The following is a 27,298-nucleotide window of genomic DNA, read 5'->3' as shown; positions in this document are numbered from 1 at the left end:
GTCAAACATAAAAGATTTAGGATAAAAGTTGTCAAAAGATATGGAAAGTAATTATGCACATATTTCAAAGATTTACATACAGTATGTAGAGATTGATGTAGGTATGACTTAAATGGCCACAGAACTTCAAACGTTTTTACTTGTTGTGCCTCAAAGTCAAAGTTAAATTCAACCCTTCTTTTACTGAGTCGGGTTTCATCAAGACCAGAGTGCTTTAGTTTTGCTCAGGAGAACTACAGGGATTCTGGGTCATATGGCCATGATGAAAATAAGAAGATAAGAATACACCGCTCTGCAGGCTGGTGCCCAATTGGAGACCTGATGATTTAGTTCGTTTAATAAAATCATTACCACCCTATTAATGTAAAAATATGCTTACTATAATATGCTATAGGCTACAAACTGAGTTAATAAATAAGTATACAGACGACACACCAAATTTGCTTAAAGACATATTTGAAGAGAAAACTTGATATGAATGACTTAAAACAAAACCAAAGACTTCATCTGTGAATTCATCCAGTCATCGTTTAGCATCTCCTGCGCTGTCTGCTATTCAGACGTTTATTTGTTTTTCAAATGACAAAATGGGCAGCGGCCCCTGTAGGGCGATCATTCACAACATCTAGTTGCGCACGACTTTGTGACATCATTGGGTACGAGGGATCCTGAAAAATGACTCCAGCGTTGTTGTGACGACAGTGAGCAGAAGTATAAATGCTGAGAGCGAAAGTTATCCGCTCATACCTCTAGGCTTGGCCTTTTTACGGGTCAGCAACCGCTGCGAGAGACTGCGAGCATTCAGAGCTGAGAGGACTGAGACTGAGCGGGAGGAGGATACGCATACTTCTCAGGTGGGTATGGCGCACTTAACTTTCAAATGTCATGCTTGTTTAATGTCTGTCTGTTTTTCTCCTCTTTGTGTTTTTTTCCTCGCTTTCTATGGGACTATGTTTGGGTCAACTGTAGCATGTGTAAACCAGATTTGACTGAGGTTTTCTGACAGCACTACTTTCAGTTTACACCTTTTCCCCCTGAAAATAAATTCAAGAGTATTCTAGGTAACTGATCAAAGAACAGCTCGAAGATTTAGGAAAAGGCACTTGATTAAAATCAAGCTGTCAATTCACCTGAATTAATTGTTATCAGAATTGTGTAATATAGTAGATTTGTAGAGGCACAAAGTCTGCCAGAAATGTGCCATTGATGATGATTATTTCTCCAACAGACGAACAACTAATCTACCATGAAGTCGACTTGCCTGCTCATCTTGGCTTCTCTAGTTGTCTACAACTTGACTGTGTGTGTAGGACAAGGTCTCCCCGCTGAGGACGAGACAGACCGAGTGACCATAGACGACATAATCCTACAGAGAGCAGAGAGTCTACTGTTGAGGTCCATTCTCAATAAGATGCAGGAAGAAGATGGCAGAAACGGTGCGTAAACGCTGTGCCTTTAATTAGTTTCACAAAAAACCCACGAACGAATAATTTGTTAAAAAAAAAAAAAAAACAATGACGTAATTTCAATAATTTCATTACTTAGTTTTAAACCCCGTCAGTACATTTTTATTTCCATAATATGATATCATTTATTGGATATATTTGTCTTATATTTCGAACTGGAAGATTAATTTGTGATGGAAATGTTGAAGCACGTGTCATCTTCACATATTCTTTTGGATACTTTTCAGGAAATGCATGTTCCGTTATTCTCGGAAAAAAGAAAAAAAATCCTCCAATTAGCTACGAAGCAATCACAACATGTTCACTCTTTTTGTGCGTAATTTACGCACGGCAGATCAAGCTGTGGAAACACTTATTTGCAGTATATGGAAACTTACTCAAGTATTTCTTAAAGTTATATAAACAATTTAATTTATTTTGCAGAGGGATCTTCCTCTCAGACAGTGTGGGTGTCAAAACGACAGCATCCAGGCAAGAGGTACATAGAGGACTTTGAGAAGCGGCAGCATCCGGGGAGGAGAGAAGAAGACGATGAACAGTACTTGGATGTTCAAAGGAGACAGCACCCAGGGAAACGCGAAGAAGTAATGCACTCATTGATAGAGCTCCAGAAAAGACAGCACCCCGGAAAGCGCTTCACCACAGGACACAATTCAGAAAACCCCGTGATGCTGCTGAGTGAACTTTCAAAACGACAGCACCCGGGTAAGCGCTACCTGGTGCTTCACAGCAAACGCCAGCACCCAGGCAAGCGCCAACCCGCGGATGAGGACAGCGAAGGGGACTGGGATGCTGATACAGATGGAGACGAAGACCTTGCTGAGTTAGAAAAGCGCCAGCACCCTGGAAAACGGTTTTGGGAAAACTCCACCCCGGATATAGGCACAAACAGTCCGTGTGATGTATTGGAACCTACGAGCTGCAGCAAGACCAGTTTACTGCTCGACTTTTTAGACAACATTAACAAGAGCCATGCCGAGGAGAAGAGACAACACCCGGGTAAAAGGTTTGCACCCGAGGAGGATTTAGTTGAAGGAGAGTAGGTTAAACTGAAGTCTGGTGTGCGATACTTCTGTAATGTAAACGAATAAATGTGTAAATTATGTCACCATAATAAATTATTGTAAACGAAAAAATAAATTTCATCATTTAACCTCTCGCGCAACGGGTTTGCTTTGGCACACTGTCACTGTACCTTTTCCATAAAACGTGTATCTGCTGTATGTTTCTATGGAGAGCTTTTGCGTAAACGTCCACCTAACTATATCGTTGAAAATAAGGATCTCAGAAGAGCGCTTGCACTGTGTTAACCTTTATTAGGGAGTTATTATTACATCTTGATGTTCTTTAGCCAAACCACTCATAATAAAATTAAGTGCACATATGAAAGCATTAGTCTCCTTGCTTTTGCGATGTCGCCTCTGTGAGGCAACACTCGCTTGCCAGTACATAAAACTGATCCAATTGGCTAAAGTTAACAGTTAAGAATTAGAGATGGATTTGTTTCATTTTTCATGTAAAACACAATGATTATCACATATAATGAAATGTATCATTGATTACTTATTTTTCATTATTGCAATGTTTGAGTTTATTTTACTTTAATGTTGTACATTAAAAGCTAAATTTTGCCTTACAGTCAACCACCAATGTTTTTAATGAATAATAAAAAGCATTGGTTAAAAATCATGGTTTGCCTATGTCACTACTATTATGTCACTCTTAAACTGTTTATACAGCCCAACTCATTAGCGTTCAGACTAAGCAGTCGTTTTCTGCTCTTAAATGATTAACACAACTCAATAGTGGGCAGAGTGTGTGCTGGGTTTCTTCCTCTCCGTTTAATTGGGCTCATTCCATCAGAGCAAGACATGCCTTATCAATATGCAAAGGATGCTTCAAATATGACTTAGAGATGAAGACACACAGGCACACACTCTCTCTCAGACACACACAAACACACACACACTGCATTCTTTTTAAAATGTACAGTGTCTGTTATGTTAATACAACAACAATGATAATAAAAATATTATTGCAAAAAAACTAAATCTGTTAAATGCACTCACCTAAACACAGACACATCCTTTAGATAATCTAATGGTCTCTAAGATTTGATCTTCTTCAGATGTAAACAAAGTAATAAAAACATAAATGTCTATTATGGATGTGAATTTTTAACAATGTAATTAATATAGTGATATCTTTTGAGACTGTTTCATTTGACTTTGTTTTTAGAGGTCTAGAAATGTTTACCCAAAGGATATGACAAAACAAATGAAAGAATTTGACGACATTGCACAAGTTGATGCAATTCATATGATTTTTGCCTGTGAGACAAGCATATGAGAGTTTTGAGTATGATGACCTGCTATTTCAGTTATTCTGGGAGTTGTATATGCAGACAAAGCACCATGTTGCCATTAAGTGCCCGACAACACTACACATGCCATCTTAATTGTAGTCTGCTATACAGCCCTGACCTATTAAACTGTAACCTGAAACTTAGTAGAATTATGCTATGACACAATGTACAATTCAGCACAAACACCTTAGTCCTTGAAGCAGGCAGCTCTGGTTGAAATCTGGCCTGTGGCTCCTTTCCTGCATGTCAGTCTCTACTCAGTCTCCCACAATTTCCGATGCTCTCCACTGTCATGTTTCTCTGAAAAAAGGAATAAAAAGCACCAAAAGACTTATTAAAAGAAATATAAAAATGAAGACTGCGTTAGGGTCAACAAACAGGTTATCAACATTGAATATACATAATGTTAGTACTAGGCTCAACATGCAGTATTTGTACTTGGGAGTTACAGATAGTAAACAGGCAAAAGCATCAAAGTTATTAAGGAGTAAAGTGTCTGTATATATAGCGAAATTGATCAGTTGATGATTAAAAATAGGCCAAAGCATGGCTGCTGCAAGGAACTGCGGGAAGTTAATGCCTTGCTTTTTGATTAAAAAAAATTGTCTGCACGGGTCTTCAATGGACATATGGAACAAGATTTAGTTTAATGACTAATGGTTAGGGCTGGTTCAGTGTGAAAAGTAGGTGACATTTTTCTTTAGTGAGTTTTATTAAAAAGTCAAAGTCAGAGTTTATTTGAGCACATTTAAAACAATCTCAGTTGACCAATGTGGTGTACAGGTTAAAACACAATATTAAAGTTATTATTATTATTATTATTGTTATTATTTTTTACTTTTTTTTGTAAGACATAATTACTCTATTCAGTCAGAGGGTCGTTTTTGTTTCCAGTAGAAACAGTTTAATTCAAAGGAGAGTTCCTTATCAAGCAATTGTGGCATGGAATTCATTATGACCTTTTTGCCTTTCACAAGAGTAATGTTAGTTTAGGGGGCACAACTTAACTTTCAAAGAACACACTTTTTTAACCAGACTGTAAACAACTTTGGTGAAAAAAATATTAAACATATTTCTCAAAAAAGTACTTGCGCCATAAACCAAGTGTCAAATCAGCAAAAGCAAGTTCCCTGAGAAGTTTCCTTATTTGCACACTCTAAAATAAACCTAATGTACTTGTGCACTAATGAAATGATAAGGGCTTAGTGAAGACATCCAACACGCAATTAAGTCACATAACTAACCCTATAGCTCTTAGTTGCCACCAGAACCAAAATAGCAATGCCATCTTCAACTGACCAAGGCTTTGTAGATGGAAGTTCCATCTACAAAGGTATTGACAATATTACCTATACTCTACTACATCAACCCACAACTCAACCCTATAGGCTGATGGACATCAAGAGCTAAGACATCATTGGGATTGAACCTCCCTTTACTGCCCACCACACTCACACATCGATAAATAAACCCATACCCTACCACAGGGCCAACACAGCCTAACCAGCATGGCCAACTGTTCCTGGTGCCAGCATTTACGGCAAAGAGAACACTAGAGAAAATAGAAAGTTACAGAGAAAAGTCGGAAGAGAGATCCGAGCATTCGTTAGTGACCCCGAGAAGGATTGCACCAATCGTGTGGTGTGGCATATGCCACTCTTATGTGGCATATGCCATGGCACTTAAGTCGACCAAAATGGCTAATAACAATCATATTCCACTTAAGTAACATATGACTTTAAAAAAATGAAATCAAGCTTAAACCAGGTCATAGTGTTCTCTGCACAAATAGATTGCTGTTATATTTATTTCTCATTTTGTTTCCGTCTATGAGTGGCATATGCCACAAATTAAATATTACATTTGCGTGTATGCAGTATATTTAGGTATCACTGCAAATGACAGAAATAGTTTCATATTATTGTTTTTTTTATTAATAGAGCTCAACAAACAGGTTATTGTTATGTCAGTTGGCTACTCTTAAAAAGACTAAGAACAGAAGATAACAGGACTTCAAAAGAGCTAAATGGGAGTAAACACTGTATGTGTAATTGGCATATATATTTTATAGACCTTCATTTGTAGAAGAGTATTTAAGAGAATCGATAGGTCACACATTTTTTTAATTTTGTTTAAAAGCGTCTGGGCTGGTTGTATATCTTTCAAAAGGGACATTATTACACGTTTATTTATGACACTAAAATGGAAATGCCCTTTCAGGATATTGAAACAGCAAAGAAAAAGAACAAATAACAATACCGTATGACATGTCGTGCATCAGGTTGTGTGTTCCGTGAAGTTTGTCCCTCATCCCGCCTCGTACCGACTGGATGATGCTAATCACATGACCAGGTTGGGCTGCTGCTTCTGCAGCTGGTGCTGTTGTCGAGCTGTCAAAGAAGAAGTCCTTCTGTAACCCACAATGTTTTTTTTTTAATTCATGTGTTGCTTTAATCGACACCACACGTTGATGATTAGGTAAGAATGTGTTATTGTGCAGTTTGAAGTGGTTTATAACCAATGTTTTGAAACATGAATTTGGAGAAATGATAGCTAAAGAGGCGAGACCTGCTGTTAGCATTCGTTCAATAAAACGGCGGCTATCGTTAGCTCAATGATAAACAAGATAACTCTTTCCTTTGGATAAATAATGCTCAAGTAATAATTCATGTTAAACAATACTCGCTTGGAGTCAGAAAGTGAGTCCTAACTTGGTTTGCATGTCTCTTAATGAGGGGCTCGGTTTGTATTATCTGAGCTGACTTGCTCTGGTGATGAAATGGAGCCTCTAAAGTCTTGGTTTGGTCTATTTTCTTTTCTTTCTTTCTTTCTTTCTTTCTTTCTTTTTTTTGCATTCATACGATTCCTAAACTGTGTTTCATTTTTAATAATTTCAATCATTGGCATTTTTGAAAGTGTCTGCTTGTAAGTTAGCTTGTTAGCTACCCTTTATAAAAGGACTTTCAGCTCTTACTTGATTGGGTTCAAATTTTGAGCCTACTTAGTCTTGAGTGCTATAAGGTGTAGAAAAGGTTTGTTAATACACACTAGAAGATAATATATTCAACAAATGCGTCAACCAGGTATTAGTGCTGTTTATTATTGTGACTTGCTCTGTATTGGAGTGCATGAATGATTTACTAAGCCAAAAACGTTTTTAAACATGTGTTGGTTCACACTGTAATCTTGAGGTATCTGGTAGTGCATGTATACATTGTGTGAAGTATAACTGAGCTAAATCTGGTTCACTCTGCTCTGCAGTGTCCAAGGACTCTCTCTCTCGCTCTCCCCGGCATGATGGCACTGATATGGGATGGGTTGCACAACCCGTGAATTGTGCACCACAGCAGGAATCTTCAGCCTCTTATCTTTTTTTAAACAAAAACACAGTCAACCACTGTCATGGCCTCAAGTTATCCGTCCCCCTTTGAGGGCACTGGCGAAGTGAAGGAGGGCTTCCTTTGCCCACTGTGTCTGAAGGATCTTCAGTCATTCTACCAACTCCAAGACCACTACGAAGAAGAGCACTCGGGGGATGACCGCCATGTGAGGGGGCAGATCAAAAGTCAGCTCTTCTTCTGTTTACTTTTTCAACAATAATTGCTCTTGACTGTTTGGTTTAGTTAAGATTCAGTTTGACTGCGAGGGCAGTTTAAGGTGGACATTTTCAATAAGATGTCAGTGTTGGGGTGGGAAACAGTTACGTCATGCTGGTGTGGCAGCTTTTCTGCTGCAGTTTGGAAGGAGGGTCAGAAGATATGCATGGAAGATGTTGAAATAAAGAGAGTGAGGATGTTGGTTGAAGGGAGACAGGCCTGCCAGAAGGTTAGCTCTCTGATGTCGTTGTTCTGCACAAGGATAAAACTGTGGCGTTATTTTCTCTTTTCACAGGTTTGGTTCAGAAGGCAAAGAAAGCAAAGGACAAGCTTTTGAAAAGGGATGGTGACGACAGACCCGATACAGGCAGTTATGAGTCCTTCTACTATGGTGGAGTGGACCCGTACATGTGGGAGCCTCAAGAATTAGGTGAGACTAAGACAATGCGTGGATGTAAATCTTCCCCTTTTTTTTTTTTTTTTTTTTTTTATTTGCTGGTATGCTTTCTAATATTCTACAAATACAATTACATAACTTCACCACGGTTCACCAACACATCACTCTCACTTTTGTAGGGGCAACCAGAAGTCATGTGGATTTGTTTAAGAAGCACCGGGCAGCCAGGATAGATCACTATGTTATTGAAGTCAACAAGCTAATCATCAGACTGGAAAAGGTATGCTTGAAAAAAAAAAGAAGTTGTTTTTCATTTGGAATCCCGCTTAAAATGATCTTAACTGTCCCAACTTGTTTTTCAGTTGACATCGTTTGATAGGATCAACTCGGACGCAGCCAGAATCAGAGGTTTGTCCATAAGTCTGATTGACCTTATTTGATATTAATAAGATGTATTTGAAAGTATAAACTGTTGATAACAAATGATCTAACTTTCTAGCCATTGAGAAGTCGGTGGTGTCGTGGGTGAATGACTCAGATGTCCCGTTCTGTCCTGACTGCGGAAACAAATTCAACATCCGGAACCGGCGACACCACTGTCGTCTCTGTGGGTCCATCATGTGTAGGAGGTGCATGGAGTTTGTCCCCTTACCTTTGGCTCGTACGTATGCACACATACAAAAACAAACAAACAAAAAACAACCTTTCCATCTTTAGGAAACTGTCATGTATTTAGCTTAAGTCAGGTCCGCTATCAGTTCTGTAAAATGATGCCTTTTTTCTCTCTCCAGAAAAGCTGATCAGTGGAACAAGAGATGCCTTGTGTGTAACCGGAAGCCCGGGTCACTACCAGTCTCCCCCAGCAGTGGGCGGCGGCGGCGGCGGCGGCGGTGGGGGGATGGGCTCCAGGAGAGGCAGCATCAGCAGTCTGAGCAGTGTCACCTCCATGCTGGAGGAAAAGGATGACGAGAAAATTCGCTGCTGTCATCACTGTATGGACACACTGCTGAAGAGACAGCAGAAGCTGGAAGAGAAGGACCACGTACCAGATATAGTCAAACTTTATGAGGTTGGTACATCAAACAGTCTTATTATTGAAGTAAAAAAGTATCACTGCTGACTAGAAATGCAGATGACCTTGTGTTCCCTTTCTGTCAGAGGCTGAGGATGTGCATGGAGAAAGTGGATGAAAAGGCTCCAGAGTACATCAGAATGGCAGAGTCCCTCAAGTAGGAGAAAAAAATAAAGTATTCAAGTTGAAGTATTGGTGTGGTATACTTTCTGTAACTTTGGTTTTACGCACTGACACTTACCCTCTCGAATGCACGCTCTCACAGTGCTGGTGAAACCACGTACAATCTCGACACGGCCGGTGGAATGAGAATGGAAGTACAGAAATACTACGAACTCATTGATGCCCTGAGGTAGATGCCAGTTTTGAACAAGTGCTGCCAAATTGAGCAGAAGTCTTCTGCGATGTTTTTAAAGTTAAATGGAGTTTGTTTTCTTCTCAGTAAGAAGATTTTAACACTACACGCAAAAGATGATCCGCCACCGCATCCGAAGGCCCTCCAGCTGCAGAAGATGATCCGCTATACGGCGACACTATTCGTCCAGGTGAGACCAAGTTCAGAGAATTCTCAGCATGGCCAAAGACGTACGTGATACATGGAGAGAATAAATAGTACACATCTGCATTTCAGCCACTTCTTAATTACACAAACTTTTTGATGCATTTGTTTCTGCAACTTAGTTTAAAACTACTAATATGTCCTTCCCTCATTGCTTGTGTTTTATCTGTTTCAGGAGAAGCTTTTAGGTCTGATGTCTTTACCCACAAAGGACAAATATGAAGAGCTGAAAGAAATGAGGAAACAAGAACAAGAGAAGAGACTCCAACAGGAAAGACTGGTGAGATTTTAAAACCATTAGTTTTATTTTGATCTTTCATAAATGTAACCGGCTTCTAAATTTTACACTTGTGGTGTTTTTTCTGCTAAACAGGCGTCCAAGGAGTCTCAGAAAAAGAGGCAGGAGTCTGAGCGACACCGTCCGTTTCCCAACACAAATGGAGAACTTCCTCAGGCCTCTAGAGCTCCACGCATGACAAAAGCTGGTGGCTGGCTGCCCTCTGCAGACTCTGGCCATGCACGCACTGAGCTGGAGGACCCCCTCCTGCAGCAGATCGAGAACATCCAGTCATTCCTTCGCCAGGCACAGGAAGCCCAGAGAGCAGACGAGGTAGCAATGTTGGAGGAGAACTTGCGTCAGCTGCAGGATGAGTACGACCAGCAGCAGACCAGCCTTGCCATCACGCTTTCTCAGAAACTCGCTGAGGAGGAGAGCTTGCAGCAGGGGGAGTTCCATCGTCTGGAAGCCCGAGAAAAAGAGGAGAGGGAGCACTGGGGGCCAGCAGTGGGCTCCAGCCAGCCGTCCACCTGGGAGAGGTCTCTGGATATCAGTCCAGCAGGCGGCTTCCAAGGAGAAGATGACACTGCAGCAGAGGAGCTCACTCCTAAAGCTGAGAGGAGTCCATCCTCCCTGAGAGCATTCCCTGCACTCACGAGCCAGGAGGAGTCGCCTCCCAGGTTGAGGAGCTTGGGAGGGCATGTAACCCCCCCTGGTGGTGAAGAACAGAACAGCGCATCCCTTAACCCTTTCGATGAGGAGGACTGTACTCCCATTGAGGAGGATCCGCCCAACCCTTTCTTTGAGGATACCAATAGGGGCCACAAAGATGAAACTAACGGGAAGAAAGAATACAACCCATTTGACGAAGATGAAGATGTAGAAGAGGAAAACCCGGGTAATGTCGGACCAGGCAACCCCTTCGAAGAGGAGGAGGACACGGATACAGGAAACCCTTTCCTGGAGGCCTCTGCAGACTCCCCAGAAGTCTCAACCAACCCATTCGACAAGGAGGATGACGAAGAGGTTTTGCCCGATGTGGACATGATAGAGGAGGAGCTGCTGCTGCAGCAGATTGACAACATTAGAGCCTACATTTTCGACGCAAAGCTCAGCGGTCGTCTGGACGAGGTTGAGCTCTTGTCAGAGAACCTGAGAGAGCTACAGCACACTCTACAGGAACAGAAGAGAAAAAAGCACTGACACCTTTCCTCCAGAGCCCCCCTTAAATACCCAGCTACTTACTAAGTCTAGCAAGGCTAACTCACTTTTCATGTGTAATGAGCCCACTGATCCTTGTGTGGATGAGGTGTGCTGCACTACAAAAGAAAAGGTTTGTTCCCTACATGAAACATGTTTTGGAGCCTGGCAGCCTGAGAGGACTCTTTTAATACATTTCTGTATAAAAAAAATAAATAAAAAAAAATCTTCCTAAACCACTTATTCTGTTCAGAACTGCAGAGGGCTGGTACCTAACCCAGCATGCACAATTCAAAAGCACTGCAAGTGAAAATCTATGAAACCAGGCCGGCAGGTTGCCAAACATATTAACCCTTTTGAATCTACAACCATGAACAATGCCACTTATGTTTACTTTATGGGACAGTCAGATGTTTGTTTGAGTTGAGTTTGGCTCTGGCCTGTTGGAAGTCACAACTTGTGCTTTGGATCTCTGGCACAAGCTGTGAAAGAAAAAAGGAATGTAACACAAAATGAAGCCAAGAAGCAATTGTTGCACATTCCGAACTCCGTGTTTCCATAGCAAATTATTCCTAGATGATTTTTTTTTTTTAAATAATGAAAGGAAGTTATAAGTGCCCAACACATGCACTTTATAAAATGCAGCACGGACATGATGTCAGTGACTCTATGACATTGTATAAGGCCATTCTTTAGGTTAAGCACAACTTTCTAAAGAGCCAATACGTTGTACAAATATGTTGCAGTACTTCCGGATCAGGCTCTTTAAATTAATGAAAATCCATGTGATTTCCTTTTTTAAATTCTAAATCTAATGAAGTCATAATGATGTACTCACAATTTGTGACACTAGACGTTTTTGCTGTTCATTGAGCCAAAGAACAAAACCACACATTACTGATCCCAGCTGAGCCTTAACCACTCAGACACTACAAACATCTGATCATTTAATAAGAAACTAAAAGTAAACTCGTGTTTGGACGATCTCGTTTCAATAAATTGATTTAAAAGTAACCGCAGGCTTAAATGATGAACTTAGTCACATGACTCGTGCTGCTTGTTGCAGAGCACATGTGGACGTAAAGCGACATAGAAGCGAAATTAAAGGCACGTTACACAGAATCAAGCCATTCTTGTTGCTCCTGTGATGCATCTTTCCTTAACACTGACATGAATTTATCACCAGGGAAATGTTTTAATCCTACAGTTTATTACCAAGTATATCAGCGACCTTATTTTCATGACAGCATTTGGATAAGTATCTGTCCTTAAGGCAGTTTATTTTGTCTTGGTAAAAAAAAAAAAGCTAATGAACTTAACCTTTTCGACCATCTGCATGGTTTAGTTCTCTATTGATTCTGCTGAATAATCTTGTCTGTGCATTTTGTCTATGTAATGTTGGCATGGTTGCACTTCCACTTTTCTATACTGCAGTTAGCCAAGTAAACAAAGCGTTATCATCCATGCCCTACTGTGCAGCCTCCAAATGTTTACAGCAGAACTACTGACCCTGTAGAGCACTTGTGTTGCATGATTCATGTATCTGTAGTTGAAGTGCTGTTTCATGCCGGTCTTTATATTGAACAAACGGCCCAGTGTTTCCTCCTGCTTTTTTTGTTTTCTTTTATATTTTGGTAAAAGCTGATAGCGCTTGTTCCACGTTGTCTTACAGGATCTGTGTGTTTCAGAAGTATGTTGAAGTTCAGTCACCCACCTGTCGCCATGGATACACAATACTATTTTCTGAGACACATAGTTAGCAACTTCAAGTAAAATCCTGCGTCCAGATGATTTTCCATCTTTGTAAAGATCAAGATATTTAGGTCAAAGCAACATTGTCAAGTTATAGGGGTTAAAGGTTATAAATTAACACTACATACATAAATGCCAGCAAGTATTATCACTAATAGTGCTGCTAAATCCGGACACAAATTAGTCAAAATGTGCTTTGTGAAGTCTATCGATCTCACAGTGATTATTTTAAACATCCACATTAAATGTTGAGCAAATTTGACGCTGTACATGTTTTGTGATATCTTGGATTTACTTGAGAAGCTTCTTGATGTGTGTTAGCAGTTGATTTGAGCTAGTAACGCTAATGCAGGTTAAATCATTGCAAAACTAAAAATCTTTTTGTTCATGTCATCTCTGCGCCAATAAAAATTGTCTCTGTAAAAAGTTTGGCGTTTCTTTTTTGTAGATCTCAACTCAACGTGATCTTGCATAGAAATGTTGCAGTATGATTATTGAGGAGCTACAGTATGTCATATCAGGTCAAGTTATCCAAACCTAGATCATGTTCTGGCTGCTGGAACAAGTCCAGTGTTTGTAAGTTCGCGCTGCGTAAAGTGGACTGGAAGGTCTTACAGATACTAACAAAGTTCAGTTCAGTCTATTGAGGCAAAATGTATGCAAAGGAAATATGCAATGGGATATTCCCTTTATGTAATGGTACAAAATCAAATACAACATGAAAACACTTGAATGTCCAGTTTGTGTACAATAGTCACACCTCCTCCTCAGCTTCTCATTCTTGCGATGCTGCCATTTTTGCCCGATATTTGCCCGTCATTTCTTTGGGCAGCGGTGTGGTGCCGGGACACGGCACTTGGCCCTCCACCTCACAGATACACTCCCTCAGACAGTACTTTTTTGGCCCAAAGTTGGCTGGGTTGGAGGCCTGCATCTTTGCTTGAGCTTCTCCTTTTAACACTTCTCTGCAAATAGAAAAAATAGAATTAGACAATTTAAATACAGTTATGGATATTATGTTCCCTGCAGAATGGATCCTTTAACAGAAAGACATTTTCAAAAGTACTCGGGTAAAATATTTCATTAAGTTGCACCTTAATTGTTAATACGGGATTCCTTTTTTTTTTTTTTTTACTGTCAGACATTTTCTGGCATTTATCTTAAACTGGATGTTTTACAGCATTCGTCTGTAATTTGATCTTGTGAACTAAATAAATAATGAAGTCCAAATTACTAATACTCTAAACATTGTTTACTGCAAATACCATATACCGCCAAGCAACAGTAATATCAAGTTTACAACACATAATGAACATATCTTTTTTCTAACAGTAACAACAAACACCTGTAGTCATATCAGCTACATCAATTTAACTGATTACAGAAATAACTTACTCGGATTTGCCCAGAATCTTCTTCACATGCTCAGAGATATTTTTGTGGTCCTTTCCCTCCACATCCATCAGAACTTGCTCCCCATCATCTGAACAAGAACAGGAGATCAGCTCAGGAACAACACAATAATAGCTACATTAATACCATTTCAAAAAAACAGTGCAAGGCTACACACCCAGGTAGAACTTTAAGAAGGGAGCTGGTGTCATATTTTTGAACATCATTATTTGGACCCAGGGGTTTCTGTACTGAATCTGAGGAATATTGAAGAACACAAACTTCCTGCAAAAGAAGGAGAGAGTAAAGATAACACACTAAACAGCATTAAAAAAAACTGATGGTTTGACTTACAGTAAGACCTGTAAGACATGAAGTATAACCATTCAAAGTCTAAACATGATAGTCTTCACAGGTTTTATTATGAGCAGACAAGCACTCATACGACACAGTAAGGACCTTGCAAGCCTGTTTTTGTGTTTTTTTAAAGCCACTCGATTTTATGATAAAGTATGAGGAGTATTTCACAGTATTTTCACACTATAAATCATATATGAGCTGCTGTTTGCTCTGACCTTGCTCCTTCGCTCAGCTCTCCATGTGTGTTGTAGTTCACAGTCATGATCTTTACTCTGTTTTTAAAGATTATGTCACCCTTCTGGAGATAATCCAGAGTCCTCCTGATCGGGAACCTCCCTTTCATAGGCATTTTTAGATGTTTTTAGATTAAGAAAATATTAAAAACATTAGGCAGCTGTAGCCCCGAACAGTACAAGCTCTCTGAGACGCCTTTAGATGACGTAACTTCTTCTTCTTCTTCTGCGTTGGAGTTTCTGGCAATCAGCGTCGCTTCAGGAGCGCTACCGCCACCCTACGGCTTTAATAATAAATTATAATAATACATTTTATGTGTAGGGAAAGTGCTGCAGAGTTTAAAAGAATAAAGGAATTGTGGGAAAAAAAGTATAAAACATACAAGAGAGAAATTAACCTTTAAAAAAACAAGATGTAGTCTGTGGGGCCTTCAAGGGGTCATGGAGGACGCTCCACAATCTTGGAGCAGCAGCAGCAGAGAAGGACCCATCGCCTGTTGCTTTAATAGTTACAGTTTTAATAGTTAAAGCAACACTAGCCTATGTAACTGTTTCACTTTAATATAAAGGTTTCAAAGGTTGATTTATAAGTACATTAGCTTTCAACCGCGAGAATGACTTCTTTCCCCTGTACATGGCTTGGCCTGAAGCCTGATGGGCAGCAAGAGCCAGGACGTCACTGAGGTTGTCAAGTGGGAACTTCCCTTCACCAGCAATACAACAGATTCAGCTATTTTAACCAGATTGAGACTGGGGAATTGTTGTCTCAGAAGTAGGCTGGCTCTAGGAAAACACCCAGAGTCCTCACCAACACTAAGAGGGTAGAGCACATTACACCTGTGCTTCAATCACTGCACTGGCTGCCTGTGTGTCAGAGGATCGACTTTAAAATCTTACTACTGGTCTATGAAGCATTAAATTGTCTTGGCCCTAAGTACATGTCAGATCTACTTGTACAATATAAAACATCCAGACCGCTCAGGTCCTCAGGAACTCTGACTCAGTGTTCCCAGAGTCAGAAGCAAACAAGGTGAAGCAGCGTTTAGTCACTACGCTCCTCACCTGTGGAACAAACTCCCTGAACACCTGAGGACTGCCGGTACACTCAACTCCTTTATATCAGGCCTTAAAACATTATTATTCACTCAGGCTTTCAATTAGAAATATACTGTCTGCCTTACTGCAACACATTCTTCATTTTTTAATAGTTGTTTAACAGTTGTTCCTTTATCGAGTATTTTCACTTTCATCCCCGTCTTTTATTTTGCATTCTTTCCTTAAGCTCTGTTTGAATGTTTTTATGTTTTTATGTCTGTAAAGCACTGTGAATTGCCTTGTGTCTGAACAGTGCTATATAAATAAACTTGCCTTGCCTTGCCTGATGGAAAATGTGAGTATGACAGCAAGAAAAAAAAGATGCAACATTACTGTAGCCGACAGTGTACACGGATTCCTGTGCATTTGCGTTGTCGTTTGGCCACATTAGACGACTGTAAGAGGGATATATTGAACTACAGCTTTACCCGTTTTTATTTTATTTAAAATAACCTAAATGGATAGACTCGTCCAATCAGGGAAACAAATATCCAGGAAGTAAAAACAGCGAACAGAAACTAACTATAAGGAGTGTCTTCACATCGTCAAGATGGAATATTCTCATCATTACGGTATTATTTAGAAGTCACCAAGAGTGTGTGTGCGCGCCTCCAACCGAGACCTGCTCTGCTTACCGTAAAGATAGGGTGGAAGAAATAAGGACAAACTGTACGATATTTTTAAATAACGTGGGCAATGTTTTGTCCCCCCTTTTCTCTCTGAAAAAGTTGTGAACATAACTGGGGAACAGGAACACAAGACACCACGGTTGACTACGCAGTAAGGATATCAAACCGTTCTCCTATGACAGGTATGTGACTGTAAACCAGGCCGAAGTGTAAAGAAGCTGCTTCACATGTGAATGGAAGACTGTTGTATTATAAAACCACATCATATACTATTGGACCTATTAACCACATGTAAGGGCTAAGGTTAAATTAACTGAGATGTAATGTGATGATTGTAAACGGAAATGTGTAATGTGAAACACAGCATAAATAAGTACATTTAGCCTATAGGCCTATTGTTAAAAAACAAATTATTCAAACGTCATTATAGGCTTCAAAGAGTGGCGTATATGACTGTGTAATAAAGTGTCTGGTCTTTAGAGACAGTTTACAGTATAGCCTGGGATATAGGCCTACTTCTGTTGAGCAATATCCCAGGAGAGGAACTGATTTCCTGATAAAATGTTTCGGTCATAGACACGTTACCTCGCCTCAAATGGCATCTTGTTTTATATGGTTACAACAACTCTACCAGAAGCACATGTTAGTGAAAAATAACGAGCGACTGCAAATCATTATTCATTTGAATGTGTAATCTTTTATTTTGCTCCACCAACACAACTAGGGCCTATTTCTTGAACTTGTCTGGAACTTGACAATGAACCCAAATCAACCCCCCCAAAAAAACCCTGTATTTTATTTTTCTGTGTCTTGGCGTAATGTAAAAGCTGACCATCTAGTCACAAGTATTCTGTTTGTATTCCAGCTTGATAAATCAAGACACACAGACCATCTGCTGTGGTGAGGCATTTTACTGAATATATAATAATATTTCCTTTATTGAGACGGAGTGGCACAGGGTGCACATAGTTACATAGGCTACTCAATATCAGCACTCGGTGAATTCCTCTCGTTCAATAAGATCACTATAACAACAACGACTGTATTATCAGGTTACTTTTTTAGTTGTGTTGGCTGCTTTGCTCTTCCTATTGTGTCCCTCTTAACCAAAGATGAATGTTTGTAGGATGGACGAGACGGTCCAGAGACCTGAGTCTCCAGTATCCACCTGTCTGTCTCTGAACAGTTACCACTCCAAAGACGTTCCTCTCACCTTCAGAAATAAACCTCAACAACCCAACTCAAAGTAAGGGTGGTTTTCTTCTTCTCTCAGCCTTTTGGAATACATCAAGAAACCAGCTGCGTGAGAGGCGATGGGGTCTTGATGTTATACCTGATATTGACCATATAGATAACGTTGACCATATTCACATGGCTGACATAATATATATGTAGACTATATATAGATTTAATATGAAAGGAAAGGCTCAATTTCCTTGTTAACTGGATGTAACTGCAATTGACAAAACTTTCAAGGGTATGAACTGTATGTTTACGTTTACTTTCACATTTACAGTACATGGATTCTGTAGTAAATTGTTCTATGTGTGTTATACTGATTTTTAAGACCAAAGAGGAGCTTTGGTGAGCAGCATGAGGAGGACAGAGCAGGCTCTTCAGTTTCCACCTGTCTGTCTCTAAAGAGTGACCAGTCCAAAGACGTCCCTCTCGCCTTCAACAATGAACCTGGACTGTTTGACACAAAGTAAGAGTTCTAGTTAAGGTCGCATTGACTTCTTGTTTGTCATCTTTCTCTGAATCCTGTAGTGATAGAGGAAAAATATTTTGAAAAGGATTACAATATAGAGTAATTACCAACTGATAAACCATCACTTATACAGTACTTGTTAGGAAGGCCTTACGGTCTGTACAACATTTCTAAATCAGTGGTTGATGGCTCTTTAAAAACTCTGTGATCAACTACAACTTCAAATTCCACATTTTGACAGAAAGATATTATTTTTTACTGTAAATGCACATCTGTTCCAAATATTGGTTACTGGTCTCATAAAGTACTTAATAATCCGTAATAATACGTAATGGCCCTATCGCTCCTATGGTAGTTAAAGGCCCTTAAAAAATCATATTGGTCGACCCCTACACATAACAGTGTAGCTCTGTCGATATACACCTAAACAGGCCCTGCGGGTTTCTGTGAAAGTTAAAGGAACAATGTGCAAGATTTTACACATAATAGAAATCCAGTTTAACTGTGAACAACTGTGAGTCATGACTATCTGGAATGAGTGAGCAGCGGGAATCCCCCTGGCAGTGTTCTTGTCTGAGTCAGATTTCTCTTCTACATGGACTCAGTAGTTAACCGTTTTCATTGTGTTTTACTAATTTGAATCTTAGACCAAAGACATGGTCTGGAAGGACACACGGAGAGGACAGAGCAGGCTCTTCAGTTTCCACCTGTCTGTCTCTAAAGAGTGACCACTCCAAAGACGTTCCTCTCGCCTTCAATAAAGAACCTGGACTGTTTGACACAAAGTAAGAGTTCTACTTTAGCTTTCTGCCCTGTGGAATATATCATGTGCCATTTTGTGTTCCCTGTCTAATCTCTAAATGGCCTTTTTGGATTGTTATATGCAAATTGAAGGAAAACTCTGTCAGGGAAGACATTGTAAAATATCTTCTACCTAAAGGACCTTTACTTTGTCAACAGAAAAGAGATGAACATTTTTATTATGGATATTAACAAACATTAAAGAAACAGTGACTTCTTTTTTCAGGTATTGGGCTCCATCCTTTTTTTTTTAAATCTCCTTAGGCAAAACTAATTGCTCAGTGGATCTTAAATGTTTTTTAGTGACTGTCGGATTCTCCGTAATGGATCTGTAAGTGGATATTTTAAGAACTGATCCAATCAGGATAAAGTGTTTATACTGATCACCAGTACACATAAGACCAAAAATCACAAACAAATGTTGCCCTCTGGGATATAATGTAGGGAATCTAAAAATACTTGTCTTTATCATCACAGAAAGAGGAAAAGGACTTATGCTACCATCGAGAACAGGCTGCCCTGCTGTGCTTTGTGCAATGAAGTCCTGAGGCCGTCCCAATATACCAGCTGTGGACACTGCATCTGCAAACAGTGTATAGCTTTACACTGGGGAGACTGCAGTTCAACAGGAGATCCACCTTGTGCTCAATGTGGAAAAAGATGCAATTACAGTCCTAGACCACAGACAGTCATTCAAAAAAGCATTGAAGAAGGTATCTTTTATTTTATTGAAGCTTGTCTGTCGCTCTGTCTCGCTCACATTTTTCATGCAATTTCACATCATCAGCTTGTGGATTTAACAACATCTGGTTTACTTATATATTCTTTTCTTTTTTTGCTTATCTTTCAGGCAGTCTGCAGGAGATTTTAGACTCTCACAGGATATGTCTCAGAAGAAGATGTGAATTTGCAATCGAAGGGACTGCTGAAAGAGGAACTTGTATCCAACTGAACAGTATCTACACTGAGCTTTACATCACTGAAGGACAATCTGATGGAGTTAATATCCAACACGAAGTGTGGCAACTTGAGACAATATCCAAAAATGAGAATCTATGTGAAACTCCAATCAAGTGCCATGACATCTTCAAGGTCTTACCCGGCCAAAAGGGATTTGTCAGAGTAGTCCTGACAAATGGCATTGCTGGCATTGGAAAAACCTTCTCAGTGAAGAAGTTCACTCTTGATTGGGCAGAGGGCCTGGAAAATCAAGATGTCAGCCTTGTGATTCTGCTTTCTTTCAGGGAACTGAACTTGATCAAAGAGGAGCAGTACAGTCTCCTGAGAATGCTTCACGATTTTCATCCGACACTACACTTGGTCACAGCGCAGGAGCTCGCTCTCTGTAAAGTTTTGTTCATCTTTGACGGCTTGGACGAGAGCAGACTTTTGTTGGATTTCCAGAACGAAGAGGTTGTGTCAGATGTCAACCAGAAATCATCGGTCAACTTGCTGTTAACAAATCTCATCAAGGGCAATCTGCTTCCCTCAGCCCTCTTGTGGATAACTTCCAGACCAGCAGCCGCCAATCAGATCCCCCCTTCGTATATTGATAGGATGACAGAAGTAAGAGGATTTACAGACACTCAGAAAGAGGAGTACTTCAGGAAGAGATTCACTGATGAGTCTATGTCCAGCAGAGTGGTCTCACACATCAAGGCGTCCAGGAGCCTCTATATTATGTGTCACATCCCTGTTTTCTGTTGGATCACTGCCACAGTCCTGCAGCACATGTTGACTGTCGACCAAAAAGAGCTGCCAAAGACTCTTACTGAGATGTACACACACTTTCTGCTGGTGCAGACCAAGAGGAAAACACAGAAGTATAAAACCAAGCATGAATTCATCAAACAGGAGCAGACTGACAAGGAAATCCTCCTGAAGTTGGGCAGACTAGCCTTTGAAAATCTGGAAAAAGGGAACATCATGTTCTACCAGGAAGACTTGGATCGATGTGGTCTCGATGTCGGAGACGCCTTGGTTTTCTCCGGACTCTGCACAGAGATATTTAAACGAGAGTGTGTACTCTTTCAGAAAATGATTTACTGTTTTGTTCATTTAAGTATTCAGGAGTATCTTGCAGCTGTCTATATGATTAACTGTTATCTCAACAAGGATGTGGAAGTTCTGGTGACTTTCTTGGGAGAAGACTGGGACAAAAATAGCAATGACCTCGGTGTGGATACCTTTCTCAGCAGAGTTGTGAACAAATCTCTGAACAGTGGAAATGGCCATCTGGATCTCTTTGTTCGCTTCCTTCATGGCCTGCTATTGGAGTCCAATCATCGTCTCCTTGAGAGTGTGGTAGGCTGGACGGCAAGCAGTCCAGAGAGCATCCAGAATGCGATAAGCAACCTGAAGAGGATGAATGCTTATGATACTTCTCCTGACAGATGCATCAACATCTTCCACTGTTTGATGGAGATGAACGATCACTCCGTGCATCAGGAGATTCAAGAGTACCTGCAGTCCGAGAACAGATCGGAGAAAAAACTTACCAAGACCCATTGCTCTGCTCTTGCCTACATGCTGCAGATGTCAGAAGAGGTTCTTGATGTTTTGGACCTGAAGAAATATAATTCATCTGGCGATGGAAGACGGAGATTGCTCCCAGCTGTGAGAAACTGCAGACATGCTCAGTAAGTCGGGATACACATATCAGTAGTTTAGTTATTTTGATGCTTGCTTATTGCCATATGTGCAAAAGTTATATTAAACTTTTCTCATGGAATATAAATGTGATCTTAAAAGACTGAGAAGAATTTTGATATTTTTTCTATCAAAGACTTTGCTAACTGTGGAAATAAGTTAAAGGTTTTGACATGTTCAAATAAGTCTCAGAGGTCCCCAAAACATGACTGTGAAGTTTTTCTCTAAAAATCCTCTCTGATCCTGTATTTTAGCATGCCTATAAATCCCTCTATTTCAGGCCTTCTCAGAACAGGCTGTTTCTGTGTCGGTAGCTTTAAATCCAAGTGAGCTGTGTCTGACCATGCTCGCCCACCTCTGGAGGGGCTTTGGTTTTCTTACACCATGCCCAAATGTTTACAGAAGAGAAGGCAGACTAAGAGGCAGAACAAACACCTAGCTGGGGGAGGGGTTACTGACCTTTGTGATGTCATGAAGGGAAAATATCAGAGCAGCCTGTTTAAGCACACATTTTCTGAAAAGTGAAACAGGCAAAAGACTGAGAGGATGGACTTTTCCTCATAATTTCAGGGTTTGATTTCAGGCTAGGGAGTGTCGTGTTAGAAACACATGGGAAAGTGTATTTTGCACAATATGTGACCTTTAAGATATACATTGAAAGAAAATACATGGTCTACTTTTTGCATGCAAAAAAAAGTATTTGAGTTGCAAGTCCAAATATGCACCATTTAAAACACAATGTAACAAATCTGAACACTAGGTGGCACATTATCTCTTAATAATGAATATTGAAGGTTTTTCAACTCAGTAGTACATTACATTCTGTCTGTACCTCTGGATAGCTTTGGCAGTAAGCATTTATAATTATTTTATAACAACTGGTAGTATTACAGTTACTAGTAGTAATATATTCGAACCAAATTGAAATTTAGTGATGCTCAGTGCCTTTGCTGGAACAGTTAGCATACTAACAGTAAACTCATTGTATTTGCAGGCTCTCTTGTTCTGGACTCTCCGAGTGGCATTGTGAAGTTTTGTCCTCAGCTCTGATGTCCAATCCCTCCCACCTGCGGGAGCTGGACCTGAGTGAAAATGATTACCTGCTAGATTCAGGAGTGAAGATGCTGTGTGTCGGACTAAAAAGTCCAAACTGTAGACTGGAGATTTTAAGGTCAGATGATCGTCACAGAACACTTTGAGTCACACATTATTGTCTTTGTATAAGGGCATGCAATGTTGATCTACAGATAATGACAAAGAAGTGACTTTTTCTTTATTGGAATTTTTGCAGCTTGAAGAGTTGCAGTTTGTCCGAAAGTTGTTGTGAGCCTTTGGCATCAGCACTGAAGTCTACCTCTTCTTGTCTGAGAGAGCTGGACTTAAGTAACAACAACTACCTGAAGGATTCAGGGGTTAAGATGCTTTCCACTGGACTGGAGAGTCCAAACTGTCGACTGGAAACTCTGAGGTAAGACCACACTTCATCAACTTTAGCACCTTCAGGAGACTGATCTGTCAGTATTTGTTTCACTCTGAGGATAGTATGTTGAGGTGTGCTGTTGGGGTCTTTCTGCCAATTTGGCACTGTGCTCTAATTTGGTTTACTGATCTAAGCCAATCTAGCGATTTTTCTAGAGCAAACATCTCTTTAATCCAGAATAAACAAGAAGAGCGGTAATCAGCATCACTGCAGAGAAATTAAGCCCTGCACCTGTAAAGATATCTTTTTTATGAGAGTTAGTATAGATATTGAATAGTACAATCTTAATCAAAGAAAATGCCTAACTACTTACTTCTGGGCAAATGTATTAATTGAGTCTTCTTTGCCTCCATAAAATAAATCAAAAGATGTGTTTCGATTGCAGTTTATCAAAGGCTTGTTGTAGGATTTCAGGATTTCGCTTTAGTCACTGGTGACTTAATGACCACAACAAGACAGGAGACTGAAGAAACTTAAACATTTAGATTTTTTTGTGGTCTAAATAAATTAAAAATACTTCAAATATGTTGTACACTTTTTTGCTTCTTTGTTTAGATTAAGTTGCTGCAGGCTGTCAGAAATCAGCTGTGGGCATTTGGTCTCAGCTATAAAGTCCAACCCCTCATATATGAAAGAGATCGATCTGAGTAAAAACAAAGTTAAGGATCAAGGAGTCATTCGGATGTCTGCTGCACTGGAGTCTCCTCAATGTAAGATGAAACTTCTGAGGTGAGTGTTTTCCTCCTAATGGCAACCTGAACCTTTTTCCAGCAGTTTCATAACAATTTTTATTGTACTTTTAGTGAATGAAGTAAAACAGTTCAACTTTACTTAAACCCTAAGATCAGCTCAGCAGACTTCTGGAGATATTCTCAGCCTGCTCTTTTCAAAGTGTCCTCAGATAAGTGTTGTTATGATTTGAGGCTATTTAAATATACATTAAAAGATTGATTGATACTTTTTTACTATTACACCACCGTTTTCCTTGGTGTTTTAACCTATCATCTCCTACTTGGAGACACCAGAAAGAAGTGTTTTAGCACTGGTCATGTGCTTCAGAATTTTAAGGAAATGTTCATATGTAGCGATGACAATGGTGATTGATCCCAATTTACCACCAATATGCTGACAATGTAGTTCCTTCCTTTTATGATGACAGGAAAATATTGTCCCAAAGAAGGATGTGGCAGGTTTTTTTTAATTCTCCATTTTAGATGTAAAGGTATAGCTTAAGGAAAGTTCGCTTTTTTTAAAAAAAAGATTAGGTATAGGAGGTACAGTACATGTTTTATTGCCTCTCTTTTATGTGGCGCGCTTAAGTTGCACACAAAAAAGGCTTGTTGATGGAAAAGTTAAATGCTGAACATTTTCTAAATATAGCATACACTTTAATCAACATGAGTTTAAGGTTGCTCTTTCTTCAATGTAACTAAATTACATGGTTCAAATGGCCCCATCTTTTATCCCAACTGCCATCAGATTTTTGAATAAGACATGAGATCTTATGGAAGCTTCATGAATTCGTGATGACAATTGCATTAGAGTATTGATCTTATTCTGTTGAACTGTCGGCTGTATGCTTTTATTGTGAGGGTTTTTTTTTCTTAATGTGTGTTGGACTCCTGCTGCAAACCGAATTGCCCTTCGGGGACGTTAAAGATTTTCAAATTCAAATCTGCAGTAATGTGTTAGCTTAGCACTCCAGCTGGTTTCTCATTTAAGAGACCCACTGCTGACCCACACCTCCTGTGGGGAATACACTTCCTATTCAAAAGTACCTCATCCAAACCCACTGAAAAAGCAACAAGTCTCTATTTAATATTAATGCTTCCATTACAGGATTGATAAATGTGGCCTTACGGAGGACTGCTGTACTGCCCTGTCCTCGGCTCTCAAGTCCAACCCCTCCTGCTTGAGAGAGTTGGAAATGAGTAATAATGATTTGCAGGACTCAGGAGTGAAGCTGCTGTGTGTTGGACTGCAGGGTCAACATTGTGGACTGGAGGCTCTGAGGTCAGTCATTCATCTTTTTTTCATTTTTTTTTTTCAATCACACAAAACAGGGAAGCTGAAAGTTGTTGTGTGTCTTTGGCACAATTCCATAATTAGATATTAAATTTGAAATGTTAAAGGGTTTTTAGAGATACAACTTGAAAAAGGTAAGATGAAAAAGGGATAAACAGCATTACAAAAGGACCTTTCCAGACACTTCTTCCTCTACGTGTTCTTCTTCTCATTATTATCATCATCATTATTTAAATTTAAAACGTTTAAAAAAAAAAGTCGACACTCTGCACTAAAGTGAAAAATGGGAGCAATCTATAACTCATGCCATTTAGGGATGTCCAGAGCACACTTTTCATTTCATGTCAAGATCAAAACAGCAAACAGAAAATGTGTGCTACACTTGACACATGACCATTATTTCAGGTAAAGCAGATAATTGAACTGTTCTGTTGTGGAGAACCTGGGGTAAAGGAGCATGCATTTAACCCTTCACCACACTGATGTATTTTTTTTTCAAACATGGAAGCCTGGATGTTTGAAAGCATCATTGTGATCCAGGAATAACATTGTTTCTTTTGACATGCTTTATCATTTTATTCAGATTGAGGGGCTGCTGGTTGTCAGAAAACTGCTGTGCTTCTTTGGCCTCAGCTTTAATGTCCAACTCATCCAGTCTAAGAGAGCTGGACCTGTGTGATAACGACCTACAGGATTCTGGGATAAAGCAGCTGTCTGCTGGATTGGAGAGGACATGTTGTAGACTGGAGACCCTGAAGTAAGAAATCCCCTTTTCCTCTTAAGTAAACGTTTTTTCAAAGGATGTTCGGGAGAGTAAGTAGAGTATTCTATAATGGTGGATTTTACAGTTAGAAATATTTCTTGCTATGGAGGCGCCAGTAGCACAGTGGCAGCACACACGCCCCCACGTATGAAGCCTACAGTCCTCACACAGGTGCCGGGGTTCAACTCCAGCCTGTGGCCTCTTTCCCGCATGTCAATCCCCTCTCTCTCTCCCTGATTTCTGTCCCGATCCACTTTATCTCTCTAAGGCCAAAAACATTTAAAATAAAGAAATGTTTCCTGCTTTCAGGGCATCATGCCTATACATCTCAATGCTTCACATTTTTTTGCCATGATGAATTGCAACTGAGCTACTTTGCTAAATGAAGACAAGCTAACATCTTCTTTGCCCTACATTGACATTAATTACTTCAGATTTTACGCAATACATTGACTGATGTGCTTTAATGATAGTTGTCATACTGAAGGTAACAAAAATTTGAAAGTACCTAATGGTAATCCTCTCATCTCTGCAGGTTGAGACGCTGTAAGATCACGGGTGAAGGTTGTGATTTCCTGGCAGCAGCTCTGAAGGCCAACCCGTCCCATCTGCAGGACCTGGATCTGAGTAAAAACAACCTGCAAGAATCAGATGTGAACCTGTTGTCTGAGGTCCTAAAGAGTCCACATTGCCGACTGGAGACTCTCAGGTGAGCACTGTGTTTCAATCAGTACATAGCTTCAGTAGTAATAATTTTTAATAATAAAAAAAAATCAAAGATTCCGCATTGTCTTTTAAACTCCCAAATATATAAATGATTGTCTTGCCTGGTGAACATCTGCAGAAAGAATATAGATTTATAGATTGCACAAATGCAGCAGGTAAAGAAGTTTGCTTTCATTTTCCCTACAGAGTGGAAGAAATACAGTAAACTGCGGGTATACCACGTCATGGGCCGTGTGCTGTTGTGGCGGAGGCTGCAAGGATAACCACTTCACTGCTCCACCACTATCTGCCACACAAAACAAGTCTTATGATGGCGTTTATGTGCGAGGTGAATTAGAATAATAAAACATTTTTATAAGCACCTTGTTTAAACACTTATTTTACCTCATTAAGTATCATAAAATTGGATTTTAAATGCTTAAAGGATGAATTTGACTGAACCTGAACCTGGGTGCTAACACCGCAAAACTAAAAACTTTTGTGTCACACTTAACTTCCCATGCAGACAAAGTTTGACCTTTTATCTCTTTGCTGATCTTGTCCTTTACTTGTGTAAGTTATGTTTATTGATCAAAAATCTCCTGCCAAGTTAAAACAGTCGAGTGTATCCCGAACACAACACAACCACTCTCAAAGAAATAAACCAAGTTATGTTATATAGTTAGGAATTCACACAAATTGTACAACTGGACATTAAAGTTTACTGGTATCCACTGTTTTAGAATCTGAAATGTCTTCTCTTTCTCTCTGTGG

At 39.8% G+C, this 27,298-nt stretch overlaps 4 protein-coding genes across 5 annotated transcripts; 3 read left to right on the top strand and 1 right to left on the bottom strand.

Annotated features, from left to right (window-relative positions):
* The first annotated feature begins 712 nt into the window (after positions 1-712).
* On the top strand, positions 713-3,123 carry trh (thyrotropin-releasing hormone). The gene is made up of 3 exons (XM_079360322.1): positions 713-854; positions 1,229-1,436; positions 1,890-3,123. The coding sequence occupies exons 2-3, from the start codon at positions 1,247-1,249 to the stop codon at positions 2,507-2,509; spliced, it is 810 nt and encodes a 269-aa protein (XP_079216448.1). The 5' UTR covers positions 713-854; positions 1,229-1,246; the 3' UTR covers positions 2,510-3,123.
* Positions 3,124-6,106: 2,983 nt separating this feature from the next.
* On the top strand, positions 6,107-13,110 carry rbsn (rabenosyn, RAB effector). Of its 2 annotated transcripts, XM_079359632.1 has the most exons (12): positions 6,107-6,309; positions 7,093-7,396; positions 7,723-7,857; positions 8,004-8,104; positions 8,187-8,232; positions 8,324-8,485; positions 8,616-8,893; positions 8,983-9,053; positions 9,162-9,248; positions 9,339-9,441; positions 9,631-9,735; positions 9,829-13,110. In XM_079359632.1, exons 2-12 carry the CDS (start codon positions 7,234-7,236, stop codon positions 10,933-10,935), a joined length of 2,358 nt encoding a protein of 785 aa, XP_079215758.1. In that variant the 5' UTR covers positions 6,107-6,309; positions 7,093-7,233; the 3' UTR covers positions 10,936-13,110. The 2 variants fall into 2 exon arrangements, with proteins under 2 accessions (XP_079215758.1, XP_079215759.1); XM_079359633.1 differs by lacking the exon at positions 7,093-7,396.
* A 240-nt stretch (positions 13,111-13,350) lies between these two features.
* Positions 13,351-14,918, bottom strand: mrps25 (mitochondrial ribosomal protein S25). The gene is made up of 4 exons (XM_079359634.1): positions 14,652-14,918; positions 14,255-14,361; positions 14,080-14,167; positions 13,351-13,649 (listed from the first exon to the last, which is right to left on the bottom strand). Exons 1-4 carry the CDS (start codon positions 14,783-14,785, stop codon positions 13,460-13,462), a joined length of 519 nt encoding a protein of 172 aa, XP_079215760.1. The 5' UTR covers positions 14,786-14,918; the 3' UTR covers positions 13,351-13,459.
* A 419-nt stretch (positions 14,919-15,337) lies between these two features.
* Positions 15,338-27,258, top strand: LOC306834590 (NLR family CARD domain-containing protein 3-like). The gene is made up of 14 exons (XM_079360612.1): positions 15,338-15,361; positions 16,493-16,575; positions 17,520-17,639; positions 17,961-18,098; positions 18,749-18,886; positions 19,380-19,615; positions 19,753-21,541; positions 22,546-22,722; positions 22,843-23,019; positions 23,587-23,760; positions 24,871-25,044; positions 25,640-25,813; positions 26,355-26,528; positions 26,732-27,258. Exons 3-14 carry the CDS (start codon positions 17,521-17,523, stop codon positions 26,748-26,750), a joined length of 3,489 nt encoding a protein of 1,162 aa, XP_079216738.1. The 5' UTR covers positions 15,338-15,361; positions 16,493-16,575; position 17,520; the 3' UTR covers positions 26,751-27,258.
* The last annotated feature ends 40 nt before the right edge of the window (positions 27,259-27,298 follow it).

This window comes from Symphodus melops (assembly GCF_947650265.1).
Source record: "Symphodus melops genome assembly, chromosome: 13".
Lineage (NCBI taxonomy): Eukaryota > Metazoa > Chordata > Actinopteri > Labriformes > Labridae > Symphodus > Symphodus melops.
The sequence above is the reverse complement of the archived record's forward strand: the minus strand, read 5'-3'. Positions and strand labels throughout refer to the sequence as shown.

Coding starts and splice junctions, on each gene's coding strand:
- trh (XM_079360322.1), top strand. CDS start 1,247: ATGAAGTCGACTTGCCTGCTCATCTTGGCTTCTCTAGTTGTCTACAAC. Junction 1,437..1,889: donor GGAAGAAGATGGCAGAAACG/GTGCGTAAACGC, acceptor TTTATTTTGCAG/AGGGATCTTCCTCTCAGACA.
- rbsn (XM_079359632.1), top strand. CDS start 7,234: ATGGCCTCAAGTTATCCGTCCCCCTTTGAGGGCACTGGCGAAGTGAAG. Junction 8,486..8,615: donor TGTCCCCTTACCTTTGGCTC/GTACGTATGCAC, acceptor TTCTCTCTCCAG/AAAAGCTGATCAGTGGAACA. Junction 8,894..8,982: donor ATATAGTCAAACTTTATGAG/GTTGGTACATCA, acceptor CCTTTCTGTCAG/AGGCTGAGGATGTGCATGGA.
- mrps25 (XM_079359634.1), bottom strand. CDS start 14,785: ATGCCTATGAAAGGGAGGTTCCCGATCAGGAGGACTCTGGATTATCTC. Junction 14,362..14,651: donor GAGCTGAGCGAAGGAGCAAG/GTCAGAGCAAAC, acceptor CTTCTTTTGCAG/GAAGTTTGTGTTCTTCAATA. Junction 14,168..14,254: donor CTTCTTAAAGTTCTACCTGG/GTGTGTAGCCTT, acceptor GTTCTTGTTCAG/ATGATGGGGAGCAAGTTCTG.
- LOC306834590 (XM_079360612.1), top strand. CDS start 17,521: ATGGACGAGACGGTCCAGAGACCTGAGTCTCCAGTATCCACCTGTCTG. Junction 18,099..18,748: donor CCTGGACTGTTTGACACAAA/GTAAGAGTTCTA, acceptor TTTGAATCTTAG/ACCAAAGACATGGTCTGGAA. Junction 25,045..25,639: donor TGTGGACTGGAGGCTCTGAG/GTCAGTCATTCA, acceptor CATTTTATTCAG/ATTGAGGGGCTGCTGGTTGT.